Source organism: Pseudoliparis swirei, chromosome 6 (assembly GCF_029220125.1).
Source record: "Pseudoliparis swirei isolate HS2019 ecotype Mariana Trench chromosome 6, NWPU_hadal_v1, whole genome shotgun sequence".
In the NCBI taxonomy this organism is placed as follows: domain Eukaryota; kingdom Metazoa; phylum Chordata; class Actinopteri; order Perciformes; family Liparidae; genus Pseudoliparis; species Pseudoliparis swirei.
In genome coordinates, this window is record NC_079393.1 from 20,170,190 (window position 1) to 20,198,080 (window position 27,891).

The following is a 27,891-nucleotide window of genomic DNA, read 5'->3' on the forward strand; positions in this document are numbered from 1 at the left end:
CCCTCCGACGACCGAGAACCGAGGACGAGCCCCTGCTGAACGGATTGGGCTTTGATTTGGACTATAACTGTGACGTAAGACCCATTTTACATTTAATTTAGCATTTATATTATTAATGTGTCCCCTTAAATCCATAAAAGTGTTCTTAGTTTAGAAATCAGTGACTTTTAAGGTTTAAAATGGTGTCTGGCAATGAGGGGAAAACGATGTTTTGTGGAAAGTGAGCCTCAGTCGATGATTCGTCGTGTAAAAAGATATTTGAGCTGCAGACTGTCTTGAAAATTGCTGAAGATGTGCGGAGTGTGTTGACAATTAGTGTAGGCCGTCGAAACCCCGATGATTGTGGATTTAAGGCATCAAAACGTCGAAGTTTAACTTGGCAATTACAGAAAAAAGATGGCGCCTCGAACGTTTTTATAGAATTTTCAAGTAAAATTTGCAAAGTGCATTTATTTTGTTCGATGTGAAGCGCTGGGGCCTCCGCGGTCACGTGACCTGCATGCACGTGACCCTGAGTTGCTCTGTTGTTCCCGTTGAAACGGGACTTACTGTACACACATCTGCTCCTTTACTTTAGCATATTAAAGTGATTTATTTGACATTTAACATTGAAATGCACTGTGCTCGTTGTTGCGGTGCTTTGCTTTCGGGGGGACAAGAGAGCGATCTGTTCAGTAGCGTTAACTGATGGCAGAGCGCGCGCTGCCTCCAGCATCCTCCACGCGCCCTGAGGTGCACCTCGTGAACGGGAGAATTATGAGTTATAAACCAAAGAGGTTCCTGTGTCGCCATGTTTCACTGTGCGTCATGACGCGCGTGGTTTAATGTATATTAAATACGTTCACGCCGTTTATCGCGAACCATTTATTATAATAATTAATAATACACATTGTATTTATAAGGCGCCTTTCAAGGCACTCGAGGTTGCCGTACAACACATTAAAACAGTTACAGTTAAGACAACCGGAGATTGTCTTATTCATCTTTTTATTCACAAACACCGACGTCCTGAATAAATGTCTTTGCCGAGAGCTCAACTGTCGCTTAATTGACCACCAGAAGCTGTGAAAGGCCCCCAAACTTTATGAATTAATAATGATTAAATTAACTAATTCATTATGAACCCCACTTTGTTGTTTGGGGCATATGCAAATACTGCTGACATTATCAATAACGATAATTATTATTATTATTATGATTTCCATAAAGAATACATCTTTATTATATAGTCAACATGTCCATCTTTGTGAAACATATGTTTTTAATATTTACAAATTGTATTAAAGTTTAACATGAAGTGTCACATGGAAGCAGCATTACTTGATTCTCATTCCCTCATCTGTTTAAACAGAGCTGCACTATGTTGGATATAACTGTTAAATGTATAAAAGGCTCTTAAGCACTCTTATGTGGTCTGTCGTTGTTAGGATACGCTGTGGTTTTTTATTTTCTATTATTTCTAATAATAATATATTATTGCTAAATGTAATACAGAAATATTTATTTACTGTTACGAAAAATCCTGACGGTTTGAACCTTTCCCTCTTAGCTGCTCTGAACGACATCATGCCGCTGCCTGCGCTGGACGTCATCCGGATCGCCTCAGACGACGAAGGTAATCGAGGTGAGGCTGTGATTGCATTTGTGGGTCAGGCCATGCCTGAGGGTGGTTGGGGTCGCGGTGGTTGGGGTCGCGGTTGGTGGCGTCCCAGGTCCCATTTGATGACGACGAGGAGAGGAGGCCATCTCGGACAGCGAGGACTCTGGCTACGGCTCCATGTCCGAGAGGGAGGACGAAGAAGATGACCAGCCCTTCCTTCCTCCCATCCCCTTCCTTGGTGCGCCGCCCCCCTTCTTCCCCCGGCCAGAAGAGGACTCCGCCCCCTCCACCTCCGGCTTCGGCTCCTCCGTGAAGAGGACCAGGGAAGAGGACGGCGCGGGACCCTCCACCAAGAGGACCAGAGAAGAGGACTTCGGGGACTGTGCTACCTTCCGAAGATACTGGCGGACGGATGAGGACAGCGACGAGGATTGAGGCCGACCACTTGCTTGCTGCAGGATCTTAAACCTTCATGTCTGGCAGGACTGATAAAGCCCCAGACAGCCTTCCCTCGCGTCTGGCGGGGTTGGGAATAGGTTTCATCCTGCAGCACAGGTTTTGGTGCGGTCAATCCTGAAGAAGCTCCGTCCCCGTTGTGCACTTTGGAGTCCCATGGTCAGGAGGACGCAGTGCGGTCATTCTGCCTTTAGAACAGCAGCTCACTTGATGACATCATCACATCAGCTGCTCTTGCTCTTGAGTTTACTCGGGCTCCTCCCTGTGAAGCATTTTTAACATCACGCCACCAAATTGTCCCAGCACAATTTTAAGGAGGCAGCATTCTGGGATATTTGTCTATCCCAAGTACAGACAAGTCATTTAGGATGCATCACTGTTAAAGTGGGCGGAGCAAGTTACATCTGGGCTCAGATGTGACTCCTCCCACTTTGGCTCTATGGGAACTTCAGAATTGGAACAACTTGACAGACTTGAGATGTTTCACAAGTTCAGACAAGAACTGGTTTTGAGATGAGGACCACGATCTCCGCCCTCCACTTCAGGCCTCGGATCCTCCACAAACAGAACACACTGGCAGTGGGAGGAGGACAGCGACTCGGATTGAGACCCCCAGCCTGTTCGCTGCAGGATTTTAAACCTTTATGTCTGGCAGGACTGACAAAGCACCAGACAGCCTTCCCTCGCGTGTGGCGGGGTTGGCAATAGGTTTCATCCTGTAGGAGAGGTTTTGGTGCAGATCATCCTGAAGAAGCTCCGCCCCCAGATGTGTACTTTGGAGTCCCAGGCACGGGAGGATGCAGTACGGTCATCCTGCAATTAGAACAGCAGCTCACCTGACGACATCATCAACTCAGATCCATTTTTATGGAGGCTTAATCTTGACAACCCGACCAGATGTGATGCCTAAACAACTCACATCTCACCTCAAGAAAATACCATTTCAAAGTTTACATTTCCAGTTGTGTATTGTCTCCTCCACCATTGTTCCCTGATGCTGGTGGGAAATGCATTCTGCATTCGGTAAAGTGGAGCAAGTCCCATCCGGGCATCTGGACCGTGGTTGGCTATATGGGAACTTTAGAATTGGAACAACTTGACAGACCTATGATGTTTGAATGAATAATGGGTCCACAAATTGACCTTTGACCTCTAACTATGAAGGCAACGACGCTCGAACTTGAGATCCACTACCAGTAACTTACCTGAAAACCATGTCACCAATACAATTAATACAATGTCACATTAGGTTTAATTAAAAACTTACCTTCAAAAAAACCTGCAAGTATTATAATAATTACAACTTAATAATAACACAGACCTCCAATAAAACTAGGAATCAAAATAAATAAAATTAACGCTTAAATTACTTTAGAATTAAAATTAAAACTCCTCCCACCTCCCGACGCTCCCAACTAATGGAGTGACGGGTAGGTTTGAACTCGCCTATCCAGGTGAGTAAGGGTTCTTGGTGTATCCACATCCCCCCTTACAGCTCTGCTTCCTGCTTGCTCACACCATTCCACTTTACCACAGACCTTCAGTCGCTTCCTAACGAACTACATAGGTTTTAATTCTTTAAAAACCGTAACACGAACTTCAACCACCTCAGGCTCGGGGGCCGGACTCAGCTGGGACCACAGCCTCTCCTTCTTAAAATTCTTTTATACTCAATAGTGGCCCTTACTAATAAATCCTGACTCCCTTTCAATTTAGGAACTCTTACCAGGGTCGAAGATCTAACGTCAGGGGCATCGCAAGTGACAAGCGTTGGTCAGTGCATAGTCGGGGTCTCCATCATACGCTTAAGCTGACAAGGCGGTAGCAGGGGGACCCAAAAAACCAAAACCGTCCCGGTTGTGAAACAGTGGACCAGCTCTTTACCCTCGCAAGACTGCTGGAGGGGTCCTGCCAGTCTACATGTGTTTTGTGGACTTGGACAAGGCTTTCTCCTGGGTTCCTCTGGGGCTTTTGTGTGGGGTGTTGCGAGAGTTTGGGGTGCCGGGCTGTCGGGTCTCTGTGCGACTGCAGTATGAGCTGTGTTTGTATTCTCTGCAATAAATCAGATATGTTCCCGGCGTTCATTTGACTCTCTCTGGTTATTTTTAGAGTTAGGTGAAGGTGGCTGAACCAGACAGATGTGTGATAAAAACTAACGTTAAGAAAAGTCTCCAAGTCTCTTTTACCCAGGTTAAGGACCTGAGGACCAGCAGAGGACCAGCAGAGGACCAGAGGACCAGATGAGTTCCAGATGAGGACCAGATGACTAGATGAGGAGGATGGAGGACCACAGCACCAGATGGACAGCGGCGGTGGTCTTTCTTTCAGTGGGCTGAGTAAGTAATCCCTCTCCAAGACTACAGAAGTAGTACGATTCCATCAATGGAGGCCAGATTCAACACAACAATGTGTCGTTGAGAACAAAAGTATTCATCTCTTGTGTTTGTGTCTCACAGGCAGGACTCCACTGGGCTTTTGTCTCACTCTTGGGGAAGCTGAGGGTGGGCGTCAACCATCCCGATGCCCAGACCCCCAGCAGACCTCTGAACCCCTCTCAGCACCCCAGAGAGTCCAAGACCCAGTGAATAAGGTCCTAGCTGCCCCCCCACCCCGACACCACCCGCCAGCCAGGAGGACGAGGAGGGTCCCGTCCCCACCAGCACAGAGGACGTAGTTTGTTTCCATCTGGAAGCTGTCATCCAGACAGGAAGCTGTCATCCGCTGTTTGCATCATCTGCTGACAAGAAATCAAGGAGGAGACTGACGCTTCAGGCTGAACGAGAAATAATCATCTAAAAGCTTTCAAATGTCATTGTCGCATAAATTCCTGTATGTTCATGTTCATGTATGTACAGTATTGTTACTGTTTATTTACTGAGTAGCACAATTATATACATGTTCAACAAACCTTCTCAATATGTCTTTCTTTAGATTGTATCATTTTTCTGATCGTTGATACCACTGGGTTACATGTTTTCTCAGAAGAAGCAATTGGTTAATATAAGATCTATTGTTTGTTTGAGTATGTATAATAAATCATGAAAGTGCTCCTTAACTAATATGCTGGTTTCTGGAAAGCAAATGGGACACCGTTTTACATTGTATCGATGCTAAACACATTTCGGTTCCAAATTGAACAAACGATCTTCAATACACATTGGTTTTTCATAATCAATATCCTGGTGGTGACTGACGAGAAAATGGTGCCACTACACTTTGTCCTAAAAACGAAACTGAGATGATTAAAAGAGATCTTCTGAAGAAAGTATTGTAGTTTTACCAACACAGGATTGGTGGTTAAATATCATTTTATTTAAAATTATGCAAAAGCACATCAATATAGCTGATCTAGTACAACAAAGGATTGACGTAGGAAATGTTGTCAGCCAACACTTTACTACATTGGGAATATTGAATATTGTCTCCATAAAATATTTAAAATAATTCATAATTATTCATAATCATATTTCTTCAAAAATAACAGGTGTAGTACACTGAAGTGGAGCCCATTGATGTAGATATTGAATGATTTCACTCTAGACTTGATAACAGTGAAGCTATTGAAAATTGTTTCCATAAATTATGACAAAATATTCATAATTATTCAAAAACACATTTCTTCAAAATAAAAGGTGTAGTCCACTCATGTGGAGCCCATTGATGTAGAAATAGAATGATTTCACTCTACACTTGATAATAGTGAAGCTATTGAAGATTGTTTCCATAAATTATGACAACATATTAATAAAAATTATTCCAAATCTTTTTTCTTAAAAATTAGAGGTGTAGTCCACTCATGTGGAGCCCATTGACGTAGATATTGAATGATTTCACTCTAGACTTGATAACAGTGAATCTATTGAAAATTGTTTCCATAAATTATGACAACATATTAATAACAATTATTCCAAATCTTTTTTCTTCAAAATAAAAGGTGTAGTCCACTGATGTGGAGCCCATTGATGTAGATGTTGAATGATTTCACTCTACACTTGATAATAGTGAAGCTATTGAAAATTGTTTCCATCAATTATGACAACATATTAATAAAAATTATTCCAAATCTTTTTTCTTCAAAATAAAAGGTGTAGTCCACTGACGAGGAGCCCATTGATGTAGATATTGAATGATTTCACTCTACACTTGATAATAGTGAAGCTATTGAAAATTGTTTCCATAAATTATGACTAAATATTCATAATAATTATTCCAAATCAGTTTTCTTCAAAGTACGAGGTGTAGTCCACTCATGTGGAGCCCATTGACGTAGATATTGAATGATTTCACTCTACACTTGATAACAGTGAAGCTATTGAAAATTGTTTCCATAAATTATGAAATATAATTCATAATAATTATTTAAGATGAGTTTTTCCCCAAAATAACAGCTGTAGTACAACACAGGGTGGCCATTTGACGTACGGTATCAGTTGTGTCAGCCTAGACAATCTTTCAGTGGAGCTATTGAATATTTTTGGAATATGTTTTTCCTGGATTGCTTTTTGCAGACGGTCCCTGGGTTTAGGTCTCAATTATGAGATAGTAAGTCGAAATTATGAGATAGTATCTCATTATTATGAGATAGTAAGTCGAAATAATGAGATAGTATCTCATAATTATGAGATAGTAAGTCGAAATAATGAGATAGTATCTCATTATTATGAGATAGTAAGTCGAAATAATGAGATAGTATCTCATAATTATGACTTACAGGATCTTAATTTTTTTATCACAGTGGCGGAAACGGGCTTCCATAATTTTCAGCTGTTGTCTATTTTATTTCAGCTTCAAAATTTCAAATGTTAGCATTCCAACGCATTTTCAGCAGGAAAAGCATTTTCTAGTTTGTTTACCTGACACAGGTGGATAGAATATTTTGCATAAACTCATCATACTGTATGATTTTTTTATTTAAAATCTAACTATCAAATGTATGTAGTGGGGTAAAATTTGAAATCCAATATTTGGGAATGAAGTAGCATGACCACAATCAAATAAAGTAGAAGACTATATAAATACAGTGGTTGAGGTAGTTACATTCCACCATAGGCTTTCAGCTCCCTTCATATTAGATTATTAGGTTTTTATCATGTTCGGAAAACAGATATCAACATATTAGGATTGTATTTAGCATTATACCATGGCGCACACAATACCAGCTAAATGTTCAGTTTTAAATTATAACATAGAAAGCAAAACGTCTGCAACGCCACTATTCTACCACCAAGTGGCGACGTGCACCAAAATATTGACGTCCGTTATCCTGGCACTGACTTGATGCGGTCTCCATTTATTTTCAACCAGAAAACCTTGCTAAGCACCATGTCTTCATCATCTACTCCACCCGTGCATGCTCTTTGGATTTTAGGGCATTTACTTCCTGATTGATTGGGTCTAGTCAGAAACGTCTTTAAATAGACGTAGACATGCTGACGGGATTGTAAATCCATAAAGCGCAACTTCCAATCCGCTGCACCACACATGACTCATTGCATAAAGGTAAACGGTGCCTCTCTGATGACTTATTTCCGCATGACTGGTCTCTGGGTAAACTCCATTCAGCCAATAGAAAGCCCGGCGTTGACACGTCCATCCGTGGCCTCCATCTACGCATCATCGCATGAGACAACGTTGCCGTGGAAGCCGCAGACGCCAATCGGGAAGGACCAACCTAATTTTAAAAGCCCCACTTTGACAGAAAGGAGCTGCAGCCAATGAGAGCCGGCGCGATAAATCCTCAACCAATCAGATCAGCCGAGGGGCGGGACTTACCCAACCCTCTGGACGGGAGAAGGTAACTGTTACCAAAAAGAGTGTCAGATGAGGGCCAGCGACGAGCTCGTGCACGGTACGTTTGCACTGAAATAACTTCAGACGCAGGCAGGTGGTTACGGGGAGGTTTGATGACGAAGCGTCTGCCCGAATTGTATTTCATCCGAGGATATTTCTCGTAACACAGACAAAGGAATTAATAGAGTTGGAGCTCCATTTTTGTGTTGGTAAGTCTGAATGCGCAGCTCCGAGCGGGCTGACAGGAATTGCTGGGGTGGGGGGGGGGGGAAATATCCTGTTATCTGTGCACTCAAAGCTAGCTGTGGGAAATACCTCCACGAGTATGCTAAGCTAGCCCGTCGGTAGCGTCGTACAGCAACACTGGAGGGAGAGGTATGACCTGCTGTGTGTGTCGAGCCTCTGCAGCCACATGACCGGGAGACGTGCAAGGAACGAGACGTCGGGATGTCGGTGTCATGATGAGAGCTAGCTGCTCCGTCGGGGGATGGAGTCCGGCTGCTTCCCTCCAGCCCTTTCTTTCCACCACGTTTGTAGTTAGTTGGTTAGTTAGTTAGGCTTGTTTAGTTCATCTAATGGGGTGAAGATACTTCATTTGTGCTCGTATGACGAATATTATGACGACCGGCCATGTGCTTAAAATGTATCAGGTTACTTTCACAATTTGTGATTTATTTAACTATAGTTTTTTAAAATGACATTTTACTTGAGTAGAAAGATGCATTTATACATGCCTGTATGCTTGATAAAAGTATTGCGCGAGAAAACACTCAAATAGGAAAGATACTTCAACAAATATTACATGTTATAATCCAAATTTAACGTGTCAATGACTTGTTTAAGAAAGGCCCAGTGCATGGATGAGGCAGAATGAAAACTATCAATGGCTATTTTTTTTATAATTCATTTTAAATTCCAGAAGAATGACCTTCCAACCAACCCTTGTGTCCCTGTTATTACAGCTTTTACTGGTTGCCATTATTCTGTGCATTGGGAATGTAACCAGACATGGAGCATGTGCTTCATATGATTACTGCCAGTTAATGAAGTAATGAGTGAGCAGTAAGAGGAGATATTGCTGCTTTGTTTTGAGTGTCACAGTGTTGCTCTTTTGTCTTCGACAGCCATCCTTCTTTGCGAGTGCATGTCATGGAAGGAGGAGCCTCAAACTAAAGGAGACCAAACCAGGCAGCCAGAAAGAACCCAGACCTCGACCGTCTCTTCGGAATGAATCTTCTCTTCCTAATGGGATGAAATGCCTTGACCGTACCGCCGCCGAACCATGGCAGGTTTAGTCTCCACTGTGGGTTTAGTGGTGATGCTCGGGGCACTCATGCATGCCCATGGCCAGCGTGCAGTGTGTCTGGGGATGACCGTGTTGGGAACAGTGATCGCAGCTGACTCACCTGTTGCAGGTAAGAGAGCACATTTCACATGATCAAACTAATTGGGTCCTCGTGTTGTATAACTGTCACAACATATCGTACAACATTCAGTTAGCTTTTAAGCGTTGGCAAGCAAAAGACGCAAAGTTCATTTCAAGTTGCACTTTAGAGATCCTTTTTTTCTTTTTTTCAATATTTCTTATTGATTTTCACAGTTTCTAACCCACCAGGGAAGAGGATTCAGAGATTATTTTCAAGGTCAAGTAAAACAATAATGTTTCAAGAGGTGGTGAATAAACAAATGTTAAAAATAAGGAATATTTGCGATTCAGTAAGGCCCACATATTGTAACACGACTCAGCATTTTATGGTGTATCACTTATCTAACTGAAAAGCTACATAGATTGCACTTGATTGAACCTCTAAATGAATGGTGTGTGTGTGTGTGTGTGTGTGTGTGTACGTGTGTTTGGTAGAATGTGTTAATGAGATCCAGAATCCATCCAACAAAGGCGTAGTAATCTGTACCGCTTGCAGAGTACCAGTAAATTACACAATGTAACTATCTTCCCATAGATTTTTTTATTCAACCTCTATTTACCCCGGGTAGATTAGTTTAGTTTGCCTACTTTCTGCAATAATTGAGACGATTACACACGTCAACATCTAGAGACGCTCCGAACAACCGCGGTCTTGTTTGTGGGCTTCTGAGCAGCTGCGCTGGAGGTTTGATTGTGTGCCTTGCTCAAGGCCGACGTACCCTGGCGACCTTCCAGTCGTAAGATTGCTGTCTCAACCTTCAGGCCACCGTTATCAACTCTTCTACGTGAAGCTCGTCGTCCCCTGACTACAAAGAAAGATGACATAACGTCTGCGGTTTGTTTTGCCGTCTAGTTGTTTAAAAAGTCTATGTCGGGTAGTTTACCTCGACATGAACTTACTCACGTCTTGTTTTCACGTGAAGTCGAGGCTGCTGTGTCATCTTGGATAGTTGATATTCAAAATGAAGACATTCTCGTCGTTGATTCTGGGTTTTCACAAGAGGCGAAGTGGCTCGATCCCTCCAGTGCACAGTCTGTAGCGCTCAACCACTCTCCAGTGGGGAAAGAGAAAGGGCCGACAGCCGTCCACTTGATGGGTGTTTTCCCCGGGCTTACTTTTATACATAGTGACACGGTCCACCCACCCATCCCCCTACACACTGTCCAGTGAAAGGAACACATTTTAGGAGCAACCAAAAACTCATGCTATTACATGTAATAGGATTATGTCGTAAATGCCAGGACGAGAGCTTTGTGCAGGAAACCAGGTCAATTAAATCTTAAACTCTGATAATGAACAGCCACAGCTTTAATTTGACAAGCATTAATGTGGGCTACCACCTGTCTGCAGTTGACCGGAATAAAAGACCCCGAATCAAATGTATTGATCTTGTGTAGGCAAAATGCAGCTACGCCATAGTTTAAACTATTGCTAAGTGGGACGTTTCGACGATTCTGTCAATACTTTGCTGGTGATTTTTTAAATTCAAAATATGTCTCAATCTGCTTGAATGAGCGTCACATTTTGCTCTGGTTTTTAAATCGTTTTGTTGGATTTATGTTTCATCTCTTATGAGAAACATGTCTGCTAAAGCTAAGAGGCTGGTTTTTATTGATATTTCCTCATGGTTTTGATGACCATACCAATATTAATGCAACACTTTTATAATCACGTCATAGACGTTTGCGTCTGTGGAAAACCGCAAACCACTGCTCTGGACCGCTTTAAGACAACTGGGTTCCTTTTTTAAACGCTTTAAATGATTTCAGAAGAAGAATTGTAAAAATATAAACTTTTCAATAAGAGCCTGTTGTTTGTAAGGTATTACAAATATGTGGTGTAGTTCAGGTGTGCAACAATAGTATGGATTTGTTCCCCACATTGTGTAATACAGTACAAACACACAATTCTTCAATAGCATGCCGGCCCGTATCTCACCATAGTTAAGGATTACGCTTCACCACCATGTCACACTGGAGATTTTTACAAGCCAAGTAAGCATCATTTTTTTTATGATGAATGCTTCTTTTCGCCAAGAATCTTAGGTGACATCGGTCTACGCTGCAATTGCCATTTGTTGTCCCAAGCTGGTCATCACAACAGCTTCACTGTAAGAGTCACGGGGCCATCTGTGGCCCTTGGTGTTGAAACATTCAGGGGTGGATTCATTGCTCCTCCGGTTTAGTTTTGCCTGTTTCTTTAAACGTGCAGTTATTTTGATGTTTAAGAATCTTAACTTTTACTTTCAGTGACACCCTTTTCTTTCTGTTGAATTATCTGCAGCGCGAGTCTTTGTCTGTTGCAGAAAACTACAGTTTTATAACCACCGTTCGTACGGTCATGGAAAACCTGGAAAAGTCATGGAATTTTAAAATGGTCATTTCCAGGCCTAGAGAAGTCATGGAAAAAAACTTAAATCATAAAAGTTTTGGAAAAGTCATGGAAATGTTGGTATATTCACATGTTCATTTACGCCGAGTTTGAAATAATTAATATAAACAGATGGATTTGCACATAAAGAATAAACATGTATATAAGTGTTTAAAGGAATAAACATGAATAGAAATGTTTATTCTTTTAATCAAACAAATTCTTTTGTTTCATTTCAGGTAAACTGTATGCTTTGGAATTCTCATTTTTTGAATACAAAATTCTCTAAATTGTTCATGTTTATACCAAGATTTCAGTTTGGTCGTGGAAATTTGGTTTAAAGTCATGGAAAATTTATGGAAAAGTCATGGAAATCCATTGGTCAAAATGTGTAAGAACCCTGTATAACGATGGTTATATGTGCTACTTGTATGTAGTCAAAGATCTAATTACCTTCGCATTGAAAATGCGGAAGGTTATGTTTTGATCGCCATTTACTCGCATAACTAAAAAAGTATTGAACCGAATCGCATGAAATTTGGTTGGATGATTGGTTATTATCCGGGGACCATTTGATTAGATTTTGGGATCGATCGGGTCAAAGGTCAAGGTCATGACAAGGTCAAAATCTTCTTTTTACCATAGCGCGGTCAATTTTTATCCAATTGGCATGCAACTAATGCCAAAATGTTCATAATTCAATGCCCAATCTTGTGATATGCGAAGGTATGCGCTCTACTGAGTGCCCGTTCTAGTTAGTTATGATAACATGCTCGCCCCAAAAGGGAATATTAGTTACTGTATGACAGTAGGTGCTTATAATTAATTCATGCACAGAATGACAATGTGTTTGCATGGTTAATTCAACAGTGACATCACCAGTCCTACTGCTTTCCTCTTCCAGAATCTTACAGAAAAGCACACGTGACAGTTTCTAGGTCAAATAGACGATCCTACGTGACATCATAGTCCTTTCCCTCTTTCATACTCCCCTTCTTCTCTTGGTCGTTCTGTTCATCTGCTCAAGCTCTGTGAAAATAAATAAAAAGATCCACATCTGTACCTTTAGATCTATGAAAGATCTTTACGAAAGTATAGGATATCATGAAGCGCCCTAGCAGTTGTGCGCCAGTCGTCTCTTTCTCTGCACTGCAGTGGTTGGCAAGATCCGCACAGCGAGCTGCAGGCCAGCCACGTCCTGGCTAATTACCAGCCGGTTGCCATGTGAAATTTGATCTGTGCGGGATGACAATATGGCCATTCATTATTCAATAGCGCTGGAAGCCATTTGTAGATCAATAGGTGCAAAAAAACAATCAAAAGTCAAACAGTGGGTGCTTTTACTCTCACCAGTGGCTGACCCTGCCTTTCTGTTCCCTGGCCTCTCCCACCATTATTTGGCCGTGTGGTCAAAAGATGGGTCGATGAAAGCAGACTGGCACATTTTTAAAATGGCATCTCGACGTTATTCCTCCACACATGACAATCAGCGTCCGTAGTTATCTTCTCTACTAGTTATACGGTATTATACACTCGGCTATTCTGAGGAACAAGTTCAGCATAAGAATCAAAATAGTTTAATACTAATAACTTCAATACTGGTGGAAGATTATGAAGTGAACTGCGAACGTACCATAGTTGAGGAGTGTGTGTGTGTGTGTGTGTGTGTGTGTGTGTGTGTGAGGGGGCGGGTAAGAATATACATCTGGTAGTGATTTTGTGTAACCTTTCTTGTGTTTTACCAACGCAATTTTCCACTGAAGTTTAAGCATCCTACAAGTGTCCAGACCTTGCAACTGTGTGGACAACAATTTGATTTAGTCAAGCACTCAAACAACTCACCAGTGCTTCTTTGTGTATGAGTTTTGTTTTTGCCAAAAGTAATTACTATGTATCTATAAGTTATTAATTTATTTATTTTCAGCTTGAAACATGATATTTTAATTGAGTCAATTAACATTTTTGCACTTGATTATGATTAAACAAGTGGCAATAACCGATTTTTGCATTTAGGATATATGTTAAAATATGATATATATATTTTTGACCCATTGCATAACATTGTAAGGTGCCAGAAGTTGTTGATGTACAACACAAACCTCCAGTAAACTTGTTTTATTCTGACTCGATTGTCCTGACTGTTTCCTGTCGTGTTGTTGAGGCCGTTCTGTGCTGAGCCCAAATCGCTGTGATCTGATGAGCTGCAGCTGATTATTGATATATTTATCAGAGCAGATGGTGCGGTTCAGCACGGTCTCTTTGGAGCGACTCCGGGCGAAACGTTTTGTTCTGAACAGCAACGACTTCGAAGCCAAACACAAAGTGTTTCGCTTCCCGCTGCACAGATATTTCTCTCTCCTGTTCGCACACATAAGAGAGCTGAACCGAACCCAGTAGACATGTGTTTGTTCTCAAAGCACCTAAAGCCTGAGAGTGGCCTGAGCTGGGAGGACTCAGGAAAAGTAGAGGAGGGTGCCGAGTGACACGGTCCTCTGGGCCTCTCTGGTTACAAGTCTTTGCCTTCCTGTCTTTCAAAGAAAAGCAGGACTGCAGAAAGTGACGGAGTGTACCCAAACAGTGTGTGAACGTCTGCCACTATTTGAAATGGGTCATACCATCATACAGGGTTCGTACGGTCATGGAAAACCTGGAAAAGTCATGGAATTTTAAAATGGAAAAGTCATGGAAAAAACTTAAATCATAAATGTTTTGGAAAAATCATGGAAGTTTGTTATATTCACATGTTCATTTACGCCGAGTTTAAAATAATTCATATGTTTTTTAAAGGAAGACGCTCAAAATCTAAGCCGGCATACGCTCTCATACTTTCGGCGCAATTATTATTTTTTCTCGATGCAAGTGAACGCACCTTAACTGGAAAGTTCGCTGGCCATAGCAACAGTAGCTCAGGAAGCGGTCGGGATAATGTAATTTGTTTCATTTAAGGTGTATTGTATGCTTTGTAATTACCTTCGCATTGAAAATGCGGAAGGTTATGTTTTGATTGCCGTGTATTTATTTATTTATTTGTATGCGTGTTACTCGCATAACACAAAAGTATTAAACCGAATCGCATGAAATTTGGTGGGATGATTTGTTATTATCCGGGGACTATTTGATTAGATTTTGGGATTGATCGGGTCAAAGGTCAAGGTCATGAAAAGGTCAACATCTTCTTGAATCACATGAAATTTGGTGGGATGATTGGTTATTATCCGGGGACCATTTGATTAGATTTTAGGATCAATCGGGTCAAAGGTCAAGGTCATGAAAAGGTCAAAATCTTCTTTTTACCATTGCACGGTCAATTTCTATCCAATTGGCATGCAACTAATGCCAAAATGTTCATAATTCAATGCCCAATCTTGTGATATGCGAAGGTATGCGCTCTACCGGGTGCCCGTTCTAGTTCTCATTGTTTGAATACTACATTTTCAAAAATGTTCATGTATACACCGAGAGTTCAGTTTGGTCATGGAAATTTGGTTTAAAGTCCTGGAAATCCATTGGTAGACATGTGTAAGAACCCTGATCATAGCCATGCATTCTGGGGAAGCTTCGGTGAGTCGGTTGCGGAGCTCACTGAAAATGGTTAATGTCGTCTATCCTTGTCGCTAACCTTTAACTCACTCAATCATGTTTTTCTCTCTCTGTTACACCTTTTAGCTTCATACATTGTACTTGTGTTGTGTTAGACTCCTTCCCCTTTCTCTTATCTTGAGAAGTATTCCCTCAGGAAAACAAATCAAGGGTCACTTGAATATTGAGTGCAGGCATGACCTTGGGTCAGTCACATGCACATGTTTTGCCAAATCAGACAACTCAATTAATTTACGGTAGATGTTGGCAACCTCTCCAACAATAAAACTGGATGCTGTGCTTTACCTTCATTGACCTTTTAGATCATGGGAAAGATTTAGATTAGCTTTCAAACGTAGCTTATAATGATAACATTCACTTTATTATTTCAATCTGTTCTTTAATCTATTTCTGTTTGATGTAGGATGAATTCAACAAGTGCTCGGTAAAGCAACTCGTGTTGATTTATAATAAATGCACCCTTTATAAAGTGTTGTTCTCGTGGGGATCTTCAGCTTAGGCCGAGAGCTTGATCTAATTGAACTCCACTGATAAAAACGAGGGAATCTTTCCCATCTTAAAAGCTTCCCCGATAAACCAAATGTCAACACAGGCATATCTTGATTGTTCGACTGCACTCAGCATACCGAGCGTAGACTCAGCCTGCCAACTGAAAAGAGCCAGTCACGCAAAGGGCTTAGCCCAAAGCAGACCCATGTGTGGGGTTCTAGTTAGTTAGCATTAATACCAAAAGAACCTTTCTTCTCGTCTTTCTTCAAATTACACACAACCATTAAATACCTTTTTTTCTTTGCAATAAGGAGTCTGGCAAACTTAGGAAATGATATCATTAGAGTGCTCTGTAATTGCTATCTCAGGTTTCTCGACACACATAGGAATGTGTGTGTGTGCTTGTTTGCATTATTCCTTGTGGTGAGCGCAATGTGCTGATGCCTTTTATTCGCAAGGGTTCAAAACCTTTTTCTGATAATTAGAGGTCGGTTATTCGACCTCTCAAAATCAGAACTGAACAATTTCATTTAACCTCAAGTCTTTATGGTGTATTTCTCTGTTCGTGTGCAATTTGCCAAGTGCTGAGATGCATACAGCGCGCCTCTTGCGTGGAAGTATTAATAGCACACTCATTTAGTCACCAGGCAATTCATATTTGGGCTTCACTCAGATACTTGAGTTCTACAAATGCTGCTGTAAACATAATAGTTTTGCCTGTCAACATGCCCAAATATTTCACAATGTTGAAGGGCGTCAATTCAGTTTAGATATTGCCTTGTTCTCTTTTTCTTTGTGGTCTGGTGGAGTAAAGGGGACCATGGGTGTCAGGTTCTAGTGACGGGGTGAGGCTCAGGCGCAGAGTGACAGGCTGGACTCAATATGAATAACAAAAAAAAGCACTCTTTAATGAGGCAAAACAGTTTACAAACAACAAGGTCCAAAAGGGGCAGGCAGAGAATCCAGGTTCAGGGTGGGCAGGGTCAACAGGCAGAACCAGGAACACGGACAGGACGACGGGAAGAGGACACAGATCTATAGACGACAATCAGACAGCAGACAAGGGAAAGACTGACAATATATAGGGGGGAAACACAGGTGTACGACATCAGACAGTAACGAGACAAGAGTGGCTGAGGGCAGGTGCAGGGAATTAAACAATTAAGACAGAGGAGACAGAGAAGACACAGAGGAGACATAGGAGACGTAGGAAACACGGAACAGGGTGTTACAGTGGGAAGGTATGATTCAATTCCAGATATCAGCAAAGTGCTGTCTGCAGACGGGCTTTATCAGGTTCACGTTTTCTACAGCCTTGGGATGCGAACAATATTCATGAGAGGACAGCACTGAGGATTACGTTTTGTTTGGACCTGTTCATTGTTACAGGTTTTGTTCAAGTTGTCCTTTTGTGTTAAAAGTTTTGCTGACATTTAGGATATACATTGAAACTAGGAATACAAAAAAATCACTTAGTCTCAGAAATCGGCCATTATTATTGTGCGGTGTTAACCATTTTCTACATTTAAAACTATATGAAAAGGGAATTGAATCTTGCGTCAAACTTAAATATATAAATATCCACACCCTGATATTCATGTTTTATACAAGTATCAAAGTACTATACGTGTCACGACAGGATTAGGGTGGACCCAAATGCACGACTCAGGAGACAGATAATTCAAATAAAGATCCTTTACTGCGAGCGTCGTCAAGATCGGAACAGACAGAATAATCAAACTGTGGACCGCTCAAGGGCTTGGTCTGAAAAACACAAGACAATCTGGCAGAGGACAAGTGGAAGTGAGGGAGCTAAATAGTGAGGGACTAATGAGGGGATGGGCTGCAGGTGAGAAGGGCGTGAGGACCAGGTGAAGGGAATGAGGGACTAACGAGGGAGAGATCAGAGGCAGGTGAGGGGAGTTGGATTGACGAGATGGGAAGCAGGATCTGGAATGACATGATAGTTAGTGACCGGATGAAAACAACTACGACAAAAAGGAAGGCGTGGAGCTAAACTGTTACAATATGAATATGGTATAAACAAGAACAAGTTGCACTGCAATAAAATCAAAACATTTCTTGCAACAAAATATATTTTATACTCATTTGACTGCCGTAGAAGCCTACACAATATTATATCCCCCTACTGTGACTGAGCTTTCAGAAACAAACTGTTCAGAAAAGGTTACATTGAGTTAAAGTCAAATTAAACAAAGCAAACTTGCCACTGATGGTAACAAAACAATGCACAAATATAATTGTATTTTGCCATCTCAATTTGTGTAAAAGCAGGTTTATTCAGACTCACTGTGCCTCTGCAGAGCCATCCGTAACAGGCAGACACATCTATAGGTTAGTGGAGAGATGTCATGATCTCATAAGATTTAGCCGATATCCATCCTGGGTAAGTGGGTTAGTGCTTCGCCAGATGCCTGACGTCACGTCTGCCTTCAACGCGGTCTTTCCACCGTCGGTCGACGCTGTTCTTTCCTTTTTACCTTCGCATTGAAAATGCGGAAGGTTATGTTTTGATCGCCGTGTATTTATTTATTTATTTATATGTATGCGTGTTATTCGCATAACAAAAAAAGTTTTAAACCGAATCGCATGAAATTTGGTGGGATGATTGGTTATTATCCGGGGACCATTTGATTAGATTTTGGGATCGATTGGGTCAAAGGTCAAGGTCAAGGTCATGAAAAGGTCAACATCTTCTTGAATCGCATGAAATTTGATGGGATGAATGGTTATTATCCGGGGACCATTTGATTAGATTTTGGGATCAATCGGGTCAAAGGTCAACGTCAAGGTCATGGATAGGTCAAACTCTTCTTTTTACCATAGCACGGTCAATTTATATCCAATTGGCATGCAACTAATGCCAAAATGTTCATAATTCAATGCCCAATCTTGTGATATGCGAAGGTATGCGCTCTACCGAGTGCCCATTCTAGTTTTAAATGTTATCGTGGGGCTTTTGTAAATACTTTAAACATTAGATCAGCCGACAGCAGTAATAATCCCTCTTTTGTTAGAATCCTTTTTACATGATTGCTGGCGGGGATCCAAGCCTGCAACCAAATCTATAACGGAAGCAGAATAAACCGAACAAGCTACCAGAAGGACATCATCTGCTCCAATATGGACAAATGGGTGTTCACCAAAACATTGTTATAGATGGAAACGTGGAATTAGGTTTACAGCAATACGATACTCTACCACCAAAACAGCAAAGGCAAAACATATATTTAATGCTTTTACTTCATTTCAATTCGCTGCAGTGCATCATGTGACTGATCAATTAATAGAGGTAATAACGCAATAAGATAACCATAAGATGTTTATGAGCCACAGTCGACGAGTTGGAATAAAATGACGAGAGACTTGTCGGGTTCTTAACTTGTCAATTTGGCCGAATGCAAATATCGTTCAGAGCTGTTACAAGGCGACTATTCATCAGACCGAGTCGAGCCTAAAAGACACATCCTGGGCTGATGAATGGAGATGGAATCTCATTAGTAATGAATAAATGAAAACTCACCGCATTAATTCTTCAGTGTCATGAGAGCAATGAGACGGTGCCTTTTATATTTTCATACATGTGTTTTTTCGAGGAGAGGACGCAGTGTATCATAACTGTTTTTGTGAGTAGGCGGGAAAATATGATGTATTTAAGCTGCTTTTAAGAGTCTTTATAAACCATATATGTCTCTTTTGTCCGGCATAAAGTGAAATAATAGGAATAAAGTGATAAAGTAATAAATAAATGTAAAACAGTCAACAGTTAACAACAACAAAGAACATTTAGACAACATACACTTGACAAATTAAGAACTACAAAAAAAAGACTGCATCTGGACAGTAGCAGCAGTCGGACAGAGTTTTAGCAGCATTTGAAAAGGAGAGTGGGGATAGAGTTCAGCTTCCTGACAGCCTGGTGTATAAAGCTGTTGGACAGTCTGAATTAGTATTAAAATTAGGATATATTGGGGGATTTATTCACATATTCCAGAAAGAGAAAATGTGATCGATTGGGAGAGTGAGATTGGAAGGAGAAAACGACTGTTCTATTGACATGAGCTGAGCCCTTGACATTAACGCTCCTGTGACCTGATATTTAAAGGTGTCCCTCTGTCGGGGTCTCGCCGACGGGCCTCACAATGAGCGGCCAGCCGAGTGTGACGCACTCGTGTTTCGAGGGACAGGTGGCAGGCCTGCTTTCTGTAATGTCAGCCCCAATTCAGTGCGGTCTGTGCCTGGCTGCTGTCCTACCTAAGCAGAGCCTTCATGTTATAGGACCATGCCTGCTTAATTATTAAGAATTCACTGTATAAAATATGGATGTAGTCTCCGTCATGTCAGTCATAGGTGTCTGAAGGGCCTGTTCTGAAGTTCAGAGTGGGCTCCAGCCGTCACGTGGCGCCGACAGCGAGCAACCTGTTATGGCGCCCGCCCTACCTACCTTCAATTATGCCAATTTAACACTTGATCCAATTGAAATGGGTGAGTTATATAAAAAATCAACCCCCAAACAGTTGTCATGAACAGGATAATTAGCTGGAGTGGAGAGACCAAACACGTTTTCTTTACCATGGCCGTGGTTATTTATGCTGTAAAGCTTTAACACGGGGGAGTTTATATAGATCGACTCGTTTTGGAGCCAGCCTCAAGTGGCCATTCGAAGAACTGCAGTTGTTGGCACTTCCACGTCGGCTTAATTTCGCTGCGGCGGAGAATGTTGTTGGAGGATAACCGTCTCTGAAAAATAAAAATGCAGCATTGTTTCAACGCACATTTTATTTTACTGTTTTAATTTTTTTATTCTACATGTAATTATTACCATAACAATATTATTAACCTCACACAGCTGTATTTTAACTCCATCAATTATTCATTGTGAAAGAGATTTTTGGTTCCACTATATTTTCTATGTTTGTCTGTAATTCTTGTCCTTGTCTTTAACGACCACCCATTTTCACCTTAGACATGATCAGTCCAATTATCAGGGTTATCATCAATTACCTGCCAATACGAGTTTTTGTCCTAATTAACTCGATTGTTAGACCTCCGTTCAGGCATGTTTAATTCATTTGTAGTCACATGTAGGACAATTTGTTTGTCACAGTCGGGGTTATGCTGAGACGAGGTGACATGTTGGGGTCATGACCTCAAACATCAGCACGTTCTTCAGACGAACATGCTCTCCGACACAGCGTGTCTGCGTCGTCTGTGTCTGTTCCTTTCTCCATCTGCAGCACATAATTCTTTATTTACAGCCAAATGGAAAGTCAAGCTCAGAGTTGTATACATCGTGTACGCATATTTCAGTGAACAGAGAACCACACTCACATTGACCTCACTTTTTGTTCCACACTGTGCTTGAAACGACACACTGTGATCGCATTAATGTGATTTAAACACCAAACGTTGTCTTCTTTCCATGCTCTCTTCTTGTGATCATTATTTTTAACTTCCTTACAAAACGGAGAAATCGGGCCATCAACAAAGAAGCCTGCGCAGAACAGACACCGAGTTGACGGGTAAGCGCGGCATTGGGACTCCTCCGAGTGAGCTGAGAGTTGCTTTGTGCTTGTGTGTGTGTGTGCCCAGCTGTGTGATCCGTCCCTTGGCGTTCAAACACTTGGCACAGCAGACAAAGAGCTGTGTGGCAGTTTTGGAGGATGCAGCCCAGCCTTCAGCGAAGAACGTCTCGGCTTTCCTATCCAACGGGCTCTGTTATAATAGCATGCTGACTCAATTAAGGTACCAGTGTAGGTTGTAATTAAGTTGGGAGTTTTCTCCCGGCCAAAGCCAGAGGCAGTCTCGTTGTATGAAGCGATGCAGTAAATTGAAGATGACTCTCCAGAAATATATTATTTTTCTTGATGCTTTTTATACATGATCTCTTCTGTGCTCCCCGAGTTAAAAATAGTCTTCTCCCTCTGCTGATGCTGCGTCTCATTTCAAATGTGTATGATTCTGCACAGCCTCTCCAAAGAGCAGCAGCATTACCAGCAGCTGCTGAGTCACCACGAAGACTGTTTTGGTGACTTGCTCCTGGCGATGGAAATGAGGGCGCCGTTAAAGTTTTGCTTTGTTCAAGACCTACTTTCACGACACGCGGTCTACTTTGAGCTTTGCTGTGTGTTTTTGCATTGATGTGGTCTGTTAGGCTTGTGAACTCTCTATGGATACATTATGGTTCATTTGGATTTTCTATAAGCCCAAGATCTATAAGATAGCATCCTTTAATGTGAGGTAAAGGTTTCTCTCATCAGAACCATAAAACATTCAGTTTGGACTTTGAATATTAAACATATTTCGGCATATAAAGAGGCTAATTTACACTAAGCCTACATTGTGAAGTTTATTACCATGAATTATCTAGGAACTATTCTGTTCCTTTCTCTTCAGCTTATCTAGTTTTCCTTGAGTACTTTAGATCCATGTACTGTAATCAAGAAAGGCTCTTCCCAAATTAAATAATGCATGATACACTTTGTTATGCAATATGGAGAAACCCGCTTTTGGCACTCAAATTAAGTCGGACATGTGTTGCATAAGCCACATGTTATGATCTAATGTAACCCTTAACAATCTCAATGTTGTGTGTGAGAAGTAGAGTTCCTTCCCGATGAGCTCAAAACTAACTGCCCCGTCCATCACTCCAAGGTCAGGTCCTATAAGAAAGGATAGATGTTCTCCAGAGAGTGCATCTCTAAAAAGCTCAGGTCATCAAGGTGCGGAGCCCAAACAACCACTCATTGGCTTTGTAGCGTATGGTCAGTGCATGCATGTCAGCATATTCCCTTCACTTCAAACACAGTTATTATCAGCTTCTATTACAAATCCACACTAGTCGAGCATTGTCTTTTTATCATTGGCAGTTTATCATTAACATTTATCATGTGACCGTTTTCTTACTCCCTCGTCTCGTTTTTCTCAGGGTGAGTGGATCAATTTTGTCGCCACTTTAGCGAATGTGAAGTGGTAAAGGTCAGTTGATGGACTAAATGAGCTGGGCTGAATAATTAGTGTTTACCGGTAAACCAACCTCACTATTTTACAGATCTAAAATGTCACTTTGTCGCAATAATTGTTCCTCCTGCAGATTGAATGAGTGTCTTACTGTACATCCTATTTATCACTCTGTGACTGACTCCGCTCCGGAAGTGACCGGTGTTAGAATGACTCATGTAGTGATGAATGGTAAACCTTCAAAAAGTCCAACCTTTTTCATTTCTTGACATATCCATTTCAGTCATCCAAAGCCCACGGGAACTTAACATAGTTTCAAATAAAATCTGAAATAACTGATAACTCCTGTTCAAAATTATTCACATCAGATTGAGTGGAAGCAGCATTTTAATCCCAGGATATATCCCTCATCCCTGGAATTTACTTTGTTGGAAGTCAGTGTAAAATCTTTCTTTCATTCAATCCTAAACTGAAGCGTTCTCTTTGTTCCTCTGCAGATGATTCTCCGTTGGCCTCCGCAAAGTACCCCGGGGGATTTCCTGGACATGGTCAAAGTTCAACAGGGTTCAAACCATCAGCCTTACCAGCCTCATATCATACTGCCTTCGAGGGCCCACACTCACCCGGTGCCCTGCCATCAGTTTCTGAACCAAAACGTGTAGTTAGGACTGCCGACAACACACATTTTCAGTGGGGACGTGTTGCTTTTGAAAACTCCAAATCCTCCCCAGCAAGTGAAGTCCCTGCAGAAGAACCATATCCTCTGGACGCTCCTTCATTAAGCCCCTCTGAACCTATATTGGGTTCTAGTCCACAATTTGAGGCAGCTAAATCCTTCGCAGACTGGAAGCTGGCCAGGACAAGGCCGTCCACGCAATCTTTCTCTCTCTCTCCAATTCCTACAAGATCCCAGCTGCAGCCTCAGCCGAATATATCCATGGCGTCATTAAACCCCACTGCTTTTACAAGGTCAACCTCACCTCAGCTAGATCCTAATTATGAGCAGAACCCACTCAACAAGCAGCAGGGGGGTGCATCAGATCAAACGGAGGCAATTGTGACCTCATTTCCCGCTCAGCCTCTTCAGCCCCCTACACTGTCTGTCCATGACTTTGCAGTAGATGAATCTTTGAGTAGAATCCTGGACGCGAACCAGCCGAGCCCCAGCAGCGCCCCCTTGAAGGACAACAAACCAACACGGGACATAAACATGCTACCAAACCCAGATGAGATTCTGGCCCCTGGCTACAATGTGCCTTTCATCGTCCCCCACCCTACATCCGCTTCATCTGAACCCACCGAGGTCCCTCCAGAGGACTTCTACTCCACCAACACCATGGAAGTGGACTGGGGGTCTGGAGACTACTTAGAGACAATGTCCTTCCTAAATGCAGATGGAGAGGACTACTCTCTGGTCACAAAGGTGCCCTCTGACTCGTACGATCTGGAGGACTATACAGAAAGCTACGACACATCCTTCCCTTCCAGAGTCGGCATATCCCCGTCGTCTCTGCAACCTCTGCATGCGTCACGTTCTCCCAGCCTCACCACAACCTACACCACTATTGATCCTCTTAAATCCATTGATCCTTCCTCTTTGTCTTCTACAATTCATTTGACACTGGACCCCACTCCCGCAGCTGACAGTGATGTACCCGACGCATCAGACGTAGATTGGCCCAATACGTTCACAATTCAACCGACAGATGTTCTCTTACCTGACATGAACAGCTTGGAATATTACGTCACTCAGTTGTCCAAGGAGAAGGACGGTTCAGAACCCGGAGCTGAACACAGAGGGAAGGTTACCTCGGTATCCATCGGTACTACAGACATCACACCCACAGGCAGTGTCACCAATGCTCCCGAATGGACTGAGGATGAGTCCTCCAGTGAACTATCAGGGCTGGAGCCTCAAGATGAATCAACCCCAGTCGTGGCAACAGAGGAGAGTCCTCAGCCGGTCAACGCCTCTGAGCCTTTTCTGGATCCGTCCATAGTCCCGTTACACGTCTTTGGGCTATCTTCTTCTGACCGGGGTGGTCAAGTGTCCACCACTGTTGGCCCGGAAAGCACTTCTGTGTTAACAGAAGCTATGCTAGCCAGTGCCACGCCTTTGCTGCCAAATGATGTCATAGTGTCCTCCTCTCTGACAGATGTCCATTGGTTTGTTACAGAGTCATTCCCATCAAGTTCCATACACACCACTCCTGTCGTAACTGCAACCATTGTCTTCTCTCCAGTTCCCACCGAACCTGCTGGTTTGACAGAATCAACTCCCCAGGACTCTACTTTCACAACTGAACCAACTGTAAATACAACTCCAGTTTCAACTGAACCCATATCTAACAGCACTCTGGGCCCTCTGGTTGTGTTGGGGGATCAGGGGGTGACTGAAGATCAAGTTCACATCCCAGCCACAATGACCTCGATCCCAAATAGCAGCGAAGCTAATACAGATTCTGAAGTACCCACAACCACAGCTGCCCTCACTACTTCTCATCAAGCCACAACTAACTCTACTGCCACCACCGAAGCCTCGAGTGTCAACGTCATCTCCACCAGCAGAGGAAGGACCACAACAACAGCACCAACGTCAAGACCCGACTCCTGCAACCTTGACAGGCCTGCTTATTTAGTCAAAATTGGTACGGTTGACACTTGGTTATGCTTTGTGTTTATATTAGAAAACATGTAATCCACTTGTACAATTTCTCAGAATTGTGACGGAAAACTATCATTTTTTATTAAAATGTATGCATATGAGAACAATAATGGAATAAGCCATGATAACATGCTTACGCTTCCTTCTTAAGGTTTTCCTTCCGGGGCCACTGTTGGATATGCCAAATCTCAAGTGAGAGACATACTGAAAGGGGAATTCAACAAGTCTATGGAGCTGCAGGTACATTTAAGATATTCTATTCATTGTAAGGTAATACTAGGCAAGATGTTTGCCTTCTTTTGGTGATTTTAAGAAGGATCTTTAAGGGCAACACATGCACAACTTAATGTAAAAGAGATCCTATTAGAATATAAATGATATTAATATTAATATGATTCTGAGGTGGATGGTTTTGTATGAGTGTCTATATTAAGTGGTCAGATGAGCCATGAAGGCCAGACCACTTCCTAAATATTTGATCAGCGGTTCTGTGATAAACAAACCACACGAGTAGTCGCATCAACTACTCGTTTTGACCTTCATTTTGACCTTCCACAAACACCAGCTGCTTATTAAGTAATTTAACTGAGTGAATGACTCCGTCATATATTCTTGCTTTGTCTCTGAAGGTTGTGGACCCCCCACCAAAGTTTGTGTTTCGAGTGGTGTCCGGTCCAGTCGTGTACACGGCCATATCCGTCATTAATGCTCTACGGAGGTCAGGACGCCGATTCCTGTCTGTGTCTCCCAGCTGGACAACACCCGACAGAAGATATCAAGTCCACACAGGTCGAATGCCTTTCAACAAGCTGTCAAGATGTTTTACACCTTCAGTGTTTAAACCTGATGTCTTCTCTCCATGCAGTGCTGCAGTTTGTTCCCAGCGACATCGATGTGCGGTTCTGCAACTTCAGTGAGAGCGTCGAGAAAGGTTTGACCATGGCCTTTGCAGAAGTGCGCCGGCGCTCAAAGCAGTCAACCGACTTCACAGTGCATGTGAGTGGGACCAGAGAGCAGGGGAGCTTGGTTAGCCTCGCTCCTGCCAAATATATCCATCCCATCAATTTCCCATAATTCATCAGGGGTCTGGGTGAAACTATCAGCACGGCAAGCACGCAGTCCAGACGTCACTCTCCCCGCCCATGCTCTTTTCTTCTTGTCAGATATCATCCTAATTAGAAAGCTATATTCACAATCGTAGTCTTTCAGGTCACTACACTGATACTCTTTCCTTATTCTGACTGTCCACACATTCTTCATCCTTCCCTCCTCATTGTCCATCTTACCATCACTCATAAACAAGACACCAGAATACTTCACTTGTATCCTCGTACTGGAGTATTAAAGAAGCTTACTGTTTGTTAATAAAGAGCTTATTTGGCTCCGTGGTTAGTTGGTTTCGGTAGAGTTGCGTGTAATCCTATTACACTGACGCCTGTATTATCGTTAAGTATCAAATCAAGCATTTTCTTTGCAGCATGGAAATGCTCTATGGACAACGAGCAAACTGTGCTAGTTGTCCATTGTGTGTCCACAATGCCCAATGTTGAGTTCTCCTTTCCAATCACTGAAACCAGTGGTTTTCAGATTGAGAACTTCATTTGAACTCTTACAGAGGCTTACGAGCTTTTCTAGAAACAACATCAACATCAGATTGTAAATTGTTTGGTACCGTCTGTTGCGTAATCGTCAGGCCACTGAACAGTGCATGTCTGTCTGATTGATTTTTAGATTGTAAACATCACCACGGCTGCTCCTAAATATCAGGAGCAACGGCTGGTGAGGCAACCAGTGGACTTGACCTTCACAGTGCGTGCTCCAAGGGGTTATCTGGTGGGGTCAGAGGTCAGCAATGCTCTGATGAAGCTCACAATGGTGGAATTCAGCTACTACATGGGCTTTCCTGTACTGCAGATTGCTGAGCGTGAGTAACACAGAGTTGTCCCTCTTTATTTGAACTATTTCCTATTTCTCGTATGTCACCTTTACTGTAATATCTGGTCCTCTCTGATCAACAACATTTAACGTGTGTAAAACTTTACTCTAAACCTCATTTTGTACTTTTTCTACCAGCTTTTCATTATCCAGAATTGAACACCAGCCAGGTGCTTCGCTCCTCCTGGGTTAGAACAGGTACCTGATTTCAGTTCATGTCGTGGTTAAAAGCTGCTCCAGCTCCTTAAAGCTGAGACACTGTGTGCGGATTCGATGGATGAGTGTTGCTGCTGTCTGCCTACACAGTGCTCCTGGGTGTGATGGACCAGAAAGTGGGCGAGAGGACCTTCCAGGCCAACATGGAGCGCCGGGTGGCCATGTTGCTCGGGGAGGCAACGGGATTAATCCGACGTGTTAAGAGAGCGACCCTTATAGGCAACAGCAGTGTTCAGGTAGTGAATCTATCTATACATGTACTCAATATTGTGAGTGGTTACTTACAGCTGCGTAGCCTTTGGAGGATATGATACATACAATGAAAAACATATATAGCATCCCTAGAAATCAGAAACAAATAA

The 27,891-nt window shown here is 42.3% G+C and overlaps 1 protein-coding gene across 8 annotated transcripts in view; it reads left to right on the forward strand.

Annotated features, from left to right (window-relative positions):
• Window positions 1-7,910: 7,910 nt before the first annotated feature.
• The window catches only part of si:ch211-1e14.1 (UPF0606 protein KIAA1549), a 41,551-nt gene continuing 21,570 nt past the window's right edge, over window positions 7,911-27,891 (forward strand). For 6 of the 8 annotated variants that reach the window (XM_056416323.1, XM_056416327.1, XM_056416325.1 and 3 more), the window contains exons 1-9: window positions 7,911-8,055; window positions 8,971-9,261; window positions 23,211-25,361; window positions 25,530-25,618; window positions 26,008-26,167; window positions 26,244-26,374; window positions 27,110-27,302; window positions 27,452-27,511; window positions 27,620-27,765. In XM_056416323.1, the coding sequence (XP_056272298.1) occupies window positions 9,129-9,261; window positions 23,211-25,361; window positions 25,530-25,618; window positions 26,008-26,167; window positions 26,244-26,374; window positions 27,110-27,302; window positions 27,452-27,511; window positions 27,620-27,765 (3,063 nt within the window). In that variant the 5' untranslated portion in view covers window positions 7,911-8,055; window positions 8,971-9,128. Of the gene's footprint in view, window positions 8,056-8,184; window positions 8,427-8,970; window positions 9,262-21,226; window positions 21,276-23,210; window positions 25,362-25,529; window positions 25,619-26,007; window positions 26,168-26,243; window positions 26,375-27,109; window positions 27,303-27,451; window positions 27,512-27,619; window positions 27,766-27,891 lie in introns of those variants that run through there. The other 2 variants (XM_056416324.1, XM_056416330.1) reach the window with 2 other exon arrangements.